This window comes from Bremia lactucae (genome assembly GCF_004359215.1).
Source record: "Bremia lactucae strain SF5 chromosome Unknown BlacSF5_NotPlaced_201_SHOA01000006.1_244224bp, whole genome shotgun sequence".
In the NCBI taxonomy this organism is placed as follows: Eukaryota; Oomycota; class Peronosporomycetes; order Peronosporales; family Peronosporaceae; genus Bremia; species Bremia lactucae.
Window position 1 is genome coordinate 173,574 of NW_027152052.1, and position 12,149 is coordinate 185,722.

Sequence of the window (12,149 nt, forward strand, 5' to 3'; positions counted from 1 at the left end):
AGTACTGTGATTAAGGGTCGTCACGGGAGCCGTAATCCGGCTCCTCGTGCGCACTTATCAAGTAGGAATTAGTTTTCAGACTGATCTATATTTAATCGTCTTAAATATAAATACCATTTTTTACCAATTAAAATGTCATCTCTATAGATATCACTTAATATGTATTGCGAGCGTATCTTTCTAGATACCGCGCGTAACGAATGACGCTAGCCGTCATCACGGATGACGCTGGGCGTCATCCCTCCTAATGTGCACCACACCCAAGTGCTGGGTCTATTACTATTATTTAGTAATTGACCATCCCCTTAAGTACACCAAGTGTACTTAACGGGGACTGTGTAACATTAGGGCAACTTTAGCCCGTTCTATCTTGGCTACTTAGAACATTTCTCTGCCGTCGTGTACGTGAAGTAGTCGAGGCGCCCCACCTTTACTGTAATCAGTGTAAGTTGACTAGTACTGTTATCAGTACTAGCAAAAGGGCCTTGTTACACATTGCATGTTTACAGCCCTACCTAACTTTTAAGAAATGTGAAATTTGTGTTGCGTTTACATCAAATCAAACCGAATGGATAATCTTTCAAACACTAGGCATATTCACTAATGATCGATTGGATTCTGTCGCGGGGCCAGGCTTTGGTTGCTGTTTCTTCGTTTAGTCGACGACTCGCCTCATGCAACAAGTCAAAATGTCATCACTTATTTGTTCGTAAAAACTTTAGTGTGCCATCCGCTCTGTCTGTAACTTTTGGGGTAGGAGCTTCTGTGCTACTGCTTGCTACTTCTTCAGTCGAAACGCGGCGACTACGCCAAGTTGCACATAGCGGAGCTTTAATCCTTCAATATACTGGGATTGTAACAGCTTGGAAGGACGCATTAGATCTGGCGATGCAGTTTACCAAAATTCTAAGCCACGGTGGAATAAATAGGATGCAGGATGAACTCGTGAGGCTGCTGCTTACTTTCATCCTTCATGTCCAGGACGACGAACAGGGCCAAAGGAAGCTCCTTTGCCTTTTAAACAACGGCGTTATGCCTCTATTAGTGCAGTATGCGGCGTTTGACAACCCTGTTGAGCCCATTAGACTGCAGCGTACGTAAGGTACTTTATTATTCATTGAGCTTGACTGATTTTCGTTACGGTAACGCAGAGTTGGTCGGATCTATGACCAAATTATTAAAATTTTCTGCACAGAATCGCGAAGTAAATCTTAGGCTTTCAGTAACTGCACTAGGACAGGCTCTAGCTCAGATTATGAAGCAGCAAGACGATTTGGTGAGTCACATAGATCTGGCGCAATTTGGCAACGCTTTCATGAAGTTTGAGCAGATGGTTCATGGCGCCGCCATTTTTCGATTGAATGAAACAGAGTGCTTCGATCTGACGAAATCGAGTGTATCAACCAGTTGCGCTGCGTTCGTAAATATGTGCTCCCCCGAAATGCCTAATTCCCTAAAAAAAATTGGCTTGTTGGGACTCGAGGAATTAGCGCGAGCAGCAGATAGGGACAAGCTAGGTGCTTTCTGTGCACAAGACTTGAAAGCACTTATGGGGCCTGAATTTGCAAAACATATTCTGGCGTTTCCACGCAATCACGACGATTTAGACTTGCAGCTTCGGGCCTCCTTTGTGTTGGATAGATTACTCCATGTGGCTCGACGAAATCCAGCGGCCGTCGCTCGTGATACTTACGAGCTGTGGATGAAACAGATTTGTTATTGGACAGAAACTAAAGAACCAGTTATAAAGTGCAACTCAAAAAAAGTTTGGCGTCAACGCATTTTTGGCCAATGTAGCCAAAACGTGACAGATGAGGCTTCAGTACTTCAGCAAAGGCTCCTTCTAAAACTTCAACTGACAAGTTTAAGATGCATGCGTACACTTACAACATCCCCGCAGAGTCGACGCTACTTCTGCGAGTCCTTTATTACAAGAAAATGCCTTATCAGGCTATCCCATCAGATTCACGAAAGGAGCCTCTACGAGCTGAATTTTGTTGACGAGGATACGGCGAGAAGCTTGGTAAACATGCAGCGGCATATTTCGTGGACATTCCGAAATCTCTGTAAAGGATTTCAAAGCGGCGCCATGGCTTTAAGTTGCCTTTTCAATGCTACAGGGGCTGCATCTCGGCTGCAATCTCGTCGCAATTTACCGATGTCGCGCTTTTTTCGCGGTATCAATGATCTTACGGACCTACCAATTATGGGAGCTGAAGAATACGAAGAGAGCACTGAATTTGGATGGGTCGACATTTTAACGGCTTGGACAGCTAGCACAGATCACCAATTGCGTGAAAACGCTATCGCAAGTCTAGTCTTTCTCGCCGAACAGGATTCGCAGCCATTTTCAACCTATACTGTTTCGGAGGAGAATGAAGTCCGCACCAAGCAAGAGCATATTCTTCAAGCTTGGCTTACGAATATGCTTCAACAAATTCGCTTACTGTCAGGTGGGGAGTTGCTCGCTGTGAAGCAAATGGAAGAGATCGCTCTCGTGTCAAGAGAACTCACGCCTGGCAACGAGCGGATTCTGTTTAATCCTGCCGTAGTTGACGCAGGGACGTCAGCTTTAGCAGTATTAGCAGAACATCATCATACTGAGCTTGTAGAGCAGGGAATTGCCCCCCTGGTGGCTTTGCTGTCTGCAACTCGTGTGGCTACACCAGCTCTCCACACGCAATGTGCTCGCGTGTTCGCAAATTTGATCGCAACGTTTTGCTTCCACGTCAACTTAAAAAGCTCAGCGCCATTCCTAGATCAACAAAAAGGGATCATTTTAAACGATCATGTCAACATTGCGGAATTGTTTCAGCAAACAGCCACAGAAAAACAATTTTTCGACAAAGTTCGTCGCTGGCACAACTGCGAAGACCCAATGCAGCGATCGAGTTATTTTCGAGTCGTTCAAAACCTTTGTGCGTACGAGGAAGCCATCACAACTGGTCGTTTATTACAAGATGTATACTGTGAAGGCGTGCACCCAATAATGCCGAAGAGTACTGTTGAATTTCTGGAGCAATCTAGAAACAGTAAAGCATTTAATGCTGAGGTAGATGTAGTCTTTGTGCATGGACTACGCGGACATCCTTTCGGCACCTGGCGTACTAATATGAACAGCGCAGTGCAAGAGAATAACGACATTTGGCCAGACGTGTTGCTTGCAAAAGACTTGCAGCGCAACAATGTGTCTGCAAGGTTAATTACGCTAGGCTACGAAGCAGATATGGTGAGCTGGTCTAGTCCTTGGCCTTCTCTAACCCTACATGAACGTGCTCGCGTCATGTTATCTGCTCTTCACGCTGCTAATATTGGTCGTAATCCTTCCAACCCAAGTGATCCTGGTCGCCCGATTATCTTCATCGCTCACTCAATGGGTGGTTTGCTGACGAAAGAGATGCTTTTACTTGATAGTAACCAGCACGAACACTCTGGACTAGCAGATTGTACAACGGGCGTAGTTTTTCTCGCAGTCCCGCACTTCGGCTCTGATCTAGCTAATGGCGTGCAGTACGAGGCGATTCGCAAACTTGTACAAACGCATCCAGCCTTAAAAGACCTCGGAGCGGATCCGAATGGACGTCTTAAGGTCCTTAACGATAATTTTAAGCAGCTTGGTATTGATTGCTTTAGTGCAGGCGAGGAGTATGCATCACCGGTGGCACTTGGCATTTCAGCTATCGTTGTAAAGCCCGACTCAGCCGATCCAGGCGTCGGTCGCTTTTACGTGGTGCCGACGTCTGATCACATGACGATTTGCAAGGCTAAAAGCCGCGACGAGCCGCTATACCAGGACATTCTCCAGTACGTAATTCAGCGTGTACGAGCATGATGCGTGAATATTTAATTCGATAGCCTAAAGTAATTTATAATTTCAGTCAAGCTGTTGTCTTAGCCATATGGTGTCGATTACAAAAAACATCACGCAATAAGTGCATGCAAAAATCATCCGATTTTAAAGAGCAGAATTGTAACACGTCGGTTGGAGAACCGTTGTTGTGGTACATTTACTTTATGGGTAAAATACCCTTTTGTCTAATTTTAAAATAGTTAGTTACTCAATCCCATTTATTATGGGTGGCGAATGAGGCCGCCAGATATAAATCTGGCGGCCAAAATCTTTTATTAATTAGCCAGGGTAAGGTTTTTAGATTTAAATAATTAAAAAAAGTCCTTTGATCTTAAAGCGTTAAGTGCCTTCCTAAGTCTTGCGCATTGATCTGTAAGAGATAGAAGCTTTTAAGGTATATCCTCTTGGGCACTAGATGCCACTTGGTTCTACGAACCCCTGAAACCCTTGAACTAGGATTCCTTGAGCTTTAATAGCTTGTACGACTCCCTGAGTTGTTAAACCCATTAGTTCAATAAAACTAAATGACTCTCTGAGTCTGAAAGTCTTCCTCTGACTTTAGGAGCGAGGTAGCTCCGCTACAAAAATGCAATTATAAAGCAACTCAAACCAAACGCAATTTTTTCATGACGTAGGTAGATAATTATTGTGGGCCATTGCTAAAAAGCAATATTTTAGTCGGAGCTGGGCTCCCATGCGACTTTTATTCCTTCACTTTATGTAGGCGGGCACGTCCTAATGCGGCCACGCTCTACTTAGAAACACACCCTAACACAGCGAGGTAGCGGTTTAAACAGCTTCTCTTGCGTGCAGTGAGGTATTTGTGGTGGGCGCGTTAGCGACCTACTAAAAACTTTAGTTAAGTGTCGACACGGGAGCGGTAATCCGGCTCCTCGTGCGCACTTACTAAGTAGGAAGTAGTTTTCAGATTGATTTATATTTAATTGCATTATTAAAAATAATTACCTGTTTTTAACAATTGATATGTCATATCTATAGATAACACTCAATATGTATTGCCAGCGTATCTTCTAGAGACCTCGCGTAACGGATAACGCTAGGCGTCATCCCTCCAATGTGAATGCACCCATGTGCATCACATACACAAGAGTTTGTCGCAAATGTGAACCACACCCGAGTGCGGGGTCTAATTACTTTAATTAAGTAATTGACCATCCCCTTAAGTACACCAAGTGTAATTAACAGGGACTGTGAAACATTTGGGCAACTTTAGCCCGTTACACCAATCCTCCTTAAAAACAAATTTACATTTTAAATTCGTCAAAGGAGAGCGAGGAACTGTGAGCAGCTTTACGCGCCGCTTGTTCTGATAGTCACTCTAGCGACCTGTGTTTCTATACACGGCGCCAAAGATGCCACCTAAAAGGGGCAATGTTGGTGGGTCTTCTGTGAAGACGCCCACTTAACCTCACACTAAGCGCACGCGCCGTGTTAACTCACCGGCAGCGTCTGATGCCTTAGTCGAAACGCCGACAGCTACTGCTGCTGTCGCGTTTACAAGGCTTAAGGAACAATTCCACTTTAACAGTGAGGATGTTGATTCGTCGCTCATTGTCGACTACAATGAGTCGACACCGTTGCCGTCACCTCATAGTAGTGATACGGACAACGAGCTCATGAGGAAGGATGATGGCGCATTATTGCCCATCCAAACTTCTCTCATGGCTCACAACATAGTGACAGCAGCATTTACGAATGCTGTCTCGTCGTCTGCGCTGGAAAGCGCAGCGACAGGTAATGAGAGTGCTGCCCATAAAGGCGCAGTCGCTTCTCCGTTGGGTACAATCACAACGCCTTATGCTCAGACCATAATCCACAATGGTTTTGACATAGAGGATTCGGAGCCTAAAGCTCCGCCGACGACACGTGAACGTGCTCAGCCGGTATCACAAGCCAGTCGTTTAGAATGTGGCTATGTGACGGGTGGCATATCACTGATGCCCCATCCATCTAAATGGCCTCGTTTAAGCAGGCCAAGAGCGTCGCTCCTAGAGCGCGCTCTTCTTGACGCACATAAATAGTATGGCGTCTTTAAATAATGGAAGGGTCAGGGAAAATCGCTTGGGCGTATTTTCCCGATCCGGTCGTGTTGCGTTCAAATAAATCGCCCGACTAATACGAGGCGGAATTCACGCGCCACATTCATCCGCATTTCTATACGATGAAACAGCGGTCGCATAGAATTAATTTTATTCGCTTACGAGTGAAAGAAATCATGGGCGGTACTGTACTCCCTATTTCTTCTCACAACGCTGCTTCTGCTAATCCATTTGAGACTAGCGAAGAGGCCTCAGCTGGTGCTTCTTTTCATAAGCAGCCACCAAACCGAGCAACTCAATACGTAGGGTATCGATCGGTTCCCAAGAGCCGAAACTCTTCGGAATATCTTTCCACTGGACGAGGAACTGATACCTTTGCCACACGAAGCGGTACAACGAAGTTGTTGCCGCGTTTCATTGGGCTCTTTACGGTGGTAGAAATGGTTGGAGACCTTAATTATAGGCTCACCCTTCCACTGTATATGAAGATGCACCCCTTATATTACGTGGCTCGTCTGAAACGGAATGTAGAAGGGAGTTTGAGAAGGTAAGAAAACTATCAGCCGACCGACTCCTTCCACCATGAACAGGACTTGGAGAGCGAGGGACATCACGCGAATAACGCGGATCCCTCAGCATTATCCTCTCAAATAGGTCCAAGCGAGTCTTCAGGCGTTCATAACTCTGACGAGCCTTCGCTCGGACATCAAAAAGATCTGAGGTCAGTCGCGAGACTTGACCCTCGAGATCCGCAATACGTCGTTCAGCAATGTTTAACGCCTGTGACTGAATGGACGAAGTAAAGGCAGCCGCGAGTAGGTGGGTGAGATCGTCACTCCTATCGGGCGCCGCCTGCACTGATGAATCCGGGTGGTAATCAACGCTTTCTTGTTGAAAGGTCCTCCAGGTAGTACAAAAATTGCAGTTTAAGGTAGGGTAGCGGTACTTAATAGTACCTTTCACCCATCTAAAGCGCTCACTATTTTTGCGACTATTTTGGTCCGCATATTCTTTTTGCTTGTCCTGTGCGCTTGCCATCGCGTCACGGACTTTTCGTGTGATGGCTAATCGCTCATTCACACACCGTTGAGCCTCGCTCACGCTTTTAGCATCAAACTCGCCTATGACACCGCCGTCGGTCAAGGGACGTAGTTATATTGACCACAGCTAAACAGGCAGGGCCACTAGGGCAAGTTTCATTCGTTGATATCATACCCTCATGGGTCATTGTTATATTGACGAAACTATGTCCCTCTTTCGCACCGAGCGTAGTGAGCGGCCCTCCCTCACTAAGACTCGGGCTGCACACAAACGAAACTGGCGTCCGAGGATGGCGCAGTCCGTTACTTTAAAACGGTATCTCATCCGCACTGACGTGGACACTGTTAATTATAGCGAACTCCACATAGGGAAATTGCTTGCTCCACTCTTTGGGAGTTGCTATAGTGCGCAAGACATCCGCCACGACCCGATTGGCACGTCCTGTTTGGCCATCGGTCTGGAGATGATCTGCGGTCGACATGTGGAGCTTGCTACCTAGCAGCTCAAACACATGTCGCCAAAAACCAGACGTAAAACGTGGATCCCGGTCCGATACTATGGACTCGACATCCCGTGTAGTCGGTAAACATGATCCAGGAACAAGAGATATGCCTCCTTGCCTGTGATCGATGTCTTACAGCGTGCTGGATGCACCATCAACGCATCACTGCGGACCGCAATAAACTTACCGCATCTCTAGCCTCGAGTGACAAGATGGCTTACGTTCTTCTGTGAATTTAATGTTTATAGTTTAACGCATGTCGGGTAAGTCGAATGGCTTGGCTGTCGCGTCATTTCGCCGACCAAACTTCGAGGCAAGACACCTGGAAAGGAAATCTCGGGGCCAAGGCATAAGTTGAGTCGTCAGCTTTAGAAGCCATGAAGGTCTACCACGTGAAGAGCTTGTTGTCCTCCGAAATAAGGAAAGCTACAGTCAAGATGAATATTGTTGCATGCTGTTGGATCACTTCGGCGGACAAAAGTTTCCACTTCCGTCGCACCTAAAGGCTAAGCTAAATCGCTTCAGCTACAGCGATGGCTTGCTATGGCATCAGCTGTCACCTTGTGATCCTTTGAGAATTTATGTGCCTCATGACACAGATCACGAGCTGAAGCTTCTTCACGAGCTCCATGATGCGCCATATTATGGGCATCTGGCCGTATAAAGACAATTTTACGAGTGTTAGATGAATTTTGGTGGTCACACCTATAAAGATAGGTGGCCAGCTATATTCGCTCTTGCGAACAGTGTCAAGGCATTAAGCCTGCACCGTCCAGCAGTGCGTAGCTGAAGCCGCTACCAATTCTGATTAGCTGTTGGAAGTCAGTTAGTCTGGATTTCATGTTTGGCATGCCGCCCGATGATAGAGGTCCGACGGGGCTCGTCGACTTTGTAGACAGACAGAGAAAGCAGGTGCACTCAAAATTTAACGAGAGCATAATTTATTGAAAGTCGCTCTTTGTCATGCACAGGTAATTCAGTTCCGCAGCTATCAAAAGCCGGAACTGATTAAAGATGACACGGTCAACGCCGTCGTCATTTTTCTGCATGAGCGCGCTGCGAATAGCAAGATTTCTTGCATCGCAGACGATGTTAAAGGGCTTTCCGTGTCTGACAATGCCAACTCCGGTGCTTCAACAAGAGATTGCTTCACTGATGTCACCGCATCTACTTGTTTTTTTTTGAGCAAATCCATTTTGCGTCCTTTTTAAGAAAATCAGATAATGGTTAAGTTTGCACAGCATAATCTTTGCTATATTTTTGGAAGTAATTAGTGAGCCCTAAGAATTGGCGCAAATCCTTCATATGCCGTGGGAATGAAAGGCCATTTCTTCACCGATTTTACCTTGTCTGGGTCTGCTCGTACACCATGTGTACCTACGACGCAGCCCAGCACAGGTATCTCGGGGACCCTTATGACTCACTTTTGCAAGTTGACGTACAATTAGGCATCCTTAAAAGTCTGCAACATAGCGTCTGAATGACGCTTGTACGACTCTATTGCGCTCAGCCCATCCTAGACCCTACTATGCACGGATACATCGTCAAAGTAGTGAGGCGCGTAGGCACGGCGCTGACGCATCACGTGAGCCACTACCCGGTAGAATGTCGCCGATGCGCTTTTCAAACCTTAGGGCATCACAAGCCACTCCCAAAGCATACCACTTGGGGTGCTTACTGCTGTTTTGGCTACATCGAACTCTCTCATGAGTACCTGATAGTAGCCATCCTTTAAATCATAACGCGGAAAAGATAGGTGACTTTCCCATGGAGTTCAACAAGACATATTTCCGCGAAATTGGCGATTGCGCCAGAATGGTCACCGTGTGTAGCTTATTGTAAGCATGAACCACACGCCATCCACCTGTGGCTTTAGTCACACAAAAGGTCGGGCTGCAGTGAAGCGATTTGCTCTCACGCACATGTCCCACCTTGGCTCGCTTGTCAAAGAACTCATCGATATAATCGACTTGTTCTTTCGGCAACGGCCATTGCCTGGTCACACAATGCTTGGTGCCAGGTTTGAGGTCTATTTAGTGCCCGATGCCCCTATCTGCTGGTAGGCGGCTCGGCACTTCTTCTGGGAACACATCGCGATGTTTCAACAGAACCTGAAAGGACGGACTGTCTCACAAGGCAGCCGACCATTGAGCAGCGAACCGTTTATTTTTGTATGTTTATAGGACGCTCTCGGTTATTGTAGACGACGAGCAACAGTCCAGCAGGTTCTCTTCTGAAACTGGTGCGACTTTTTTCGTTGATCTTTTCTTCTTTTTATTTGGCAAGGAACAGATCCCACGACATCTCCGGATGTTCTATTATCTCCTCGACAGATTTAAAGACTTGCCGGAGCACCTCAACTGAGGATGCTTCCGCAATTTCGTCTTTGACGGCCTCGAACACCTCGTTCGAAGGCCCGTCCTCTTGATTAGAGACTGATCCGAAGGTCACTCGTTTAGACGTGCCTTTGATCGTTCTAATCTGTCTGGTAATCGTTCTTCGAGTCACCACGACCTTTTTCTAAGAAGCGGATACCGTTGCACCCCTGGCAAACGCACCCCTTCCAACCGCACCAGGCTCTAGGCACAGTGCTGGTTTATGTGACGCATGACTTCTTGTCAGCTCGCCGTCTACTACCACAGGCTCTCGGCTCTGTGCAGGACATTCAGACGCATGACTACTTGTCATCGTCCTTTTCACTACCTCAGTCTCCACGAGCTGGGTAGGAATTGGTGACGTTTGACATCCCGTCACCGCACCCTCAACTGTGTTCGACACGACATCAGTTGCATACGCCTCTCGTAGGAGCACATCCTTTCTGGTGTCCTGCGTAGAGTTCGCAACTGTGCGTGTACGCCAGTCTATCCATGGTTGGTCCTTTGCCAACCATGGCATGCCTAGGATGAGGTCATACGGACTCTCCATATCTAGCACTGTGAACTTCTCTTTACAAGAGAAGTCACTAAAGCTGAAGGCGAGTTCTACCTGAACTCCCTCAGGCTTAACGAGCGCGCCGTTTGCTACACGAACGGTCGCCTCTTGTCGCTTGCTATCTTGGCAAAGCGACTCAAACATCGCCGGTCTCTTTCTAAGAGCCGCGAGTTTTAAAAAAAATGTAATGCACCCGAATCCACTAGGAGACATCACCTGGTCATAGCCTCGTACTTGTGCGCTATAGAGACAGCAGGTTGAGGTCCGAAATTTCGAGACCACAGGGACTATGCTACCCATTTGTTCGACAACTCTCATTTTAGGGGTAGCTCCAGAGTCCGCGTCAGTAAGGCATTCCGCCCCTACTGCGCTTCTGCATTTCCCGACCCCTCAGTGGTCGATGCAGCACGCATGCGTCTCGCACGCTGGTTCTTGCCATCGCCCTTTGGGAAGGGAGTCCTCTTGCTGGGCATCTTTGCCCCAGTAGGGACTCTGACTTTGCAGCGAGCCATCATATGGCCGCGCTTGTCGAATCTATAGCAGACAACTTCTGCATTGCCCAACTCCATGGGAGTGGCATCTGACCTCTCGGCCGACGGCTTATACCAAGCTGTCGCCGAGGCACTGTTGTAGGATTGCTCCTCAGCCAAGGCAATTTTGATTGCTTTTTCCATCGTCGACGGCAACTTTTTAAAAAGGGCCTGTCACAATAGGATATGCCGTAGTCCGTTCATAAACGTGGGCACCTTAATAAGCTCCGGAATCGGATCTACGATAATGGACGTCAACAACGATCGCATCTCTTGCACATACTCTTGCAGAAATCGCTTCGCCTGTCGCGCTCCAAAGAAGCGCGCTGAAGCAACACTTCGTTATTTGGCGGCTGGTATATGGCGCGAATCGTTGTCTTAAAGATGGCCCATGTAGAAAACGCCTGAATGTCCGTCATAAGCGCCGAGTAAGCCCACTCTGCGACCTTAACGCGCAGGTGCGACATGGCAAACGACACCATCCAGCTGTCATTCTCGATGAGCTGCGCCACACCGCATTGCTCCACGGCTAACAGCCAGTAGACAATTGAGTGCCTGGCAGTTCCATCGAATTGTTTTTTTTGGGCGGGTCCATCCGAATAGGTTTCGGCTGATGTGGCCGGACAGAAAGCATCTCAACAGTCCTGTTGAGAGCCTCGCTCCGAGCCTGCTCATGACTCAGGTCATCCTGAGTCTGAGTGACGGACTCCGCCGCAGCATGGCTCTGTGCCTCGGACGCGGTTTTCCGCTGTCCGAGTACGAATGCCTCAAACTGCTCAAACTGAGCAACATGTTGCTCAGGAGAACTACCCCGGAAACTGACCAGGGCTTGTTCACCAAGTCCCTTCGCCATGTGCCCTGCCACCTCCCGATGATATTCAGAGAGGTGGGGAAAGTTAGCCCAATCAATGCTGAGGCTCATGCTCACGTACACACGCAGAGATACGGGTCGTGAGAAGGATTTCAAGTGCTACCAAGTGTAGGCGGGCACGTTTTCATGCGGCCACGCTATACTTAGATACACATTCTAGCACAGCGAGGAAGCGGTTTAACCAGCTTCTCTTGCGTGCAGTGAGGTAGTTGTGGTGGGCGCGTTAGCGACCTCACCCAACGCATTAAGTACTCTAGAAAAGTATCGTCGCGGGAGCGGTAATCCGGCTCCTCGTTCGCATTTACCAAGTAGGAAGTAGTTTTCAGACTGATTTAAATTTAATAGCATTAAATATACTTTTTTT

General features: G+C 47.4%; 1 protein-coding gene across 1 annotated transcript; it reads left to right on the forward strand.

Annotated features, from left to right (window-relative positions):
• Positions 1-603: 603 nt before the first annotated feature.
• On the forward strand, positions 604-3,832 carry CCR75_001922 (uncharacterized protein; the record flags this gene model as incomplete). Its single annotated transcript, XM_067960023.1, has 2 exons — positions 604-1,093; positions 1,152-3,832. 2 exons carry the CDS (start codon positions 604-606, stop codon positions 3,830-3,832), a joined length of 3,171 nt encoding a protein of 1,056 aa, XP_067820628.1.
• Between the last annotated feature and the right edge of the window lie 8,317 nt (positions 3,833-12,149).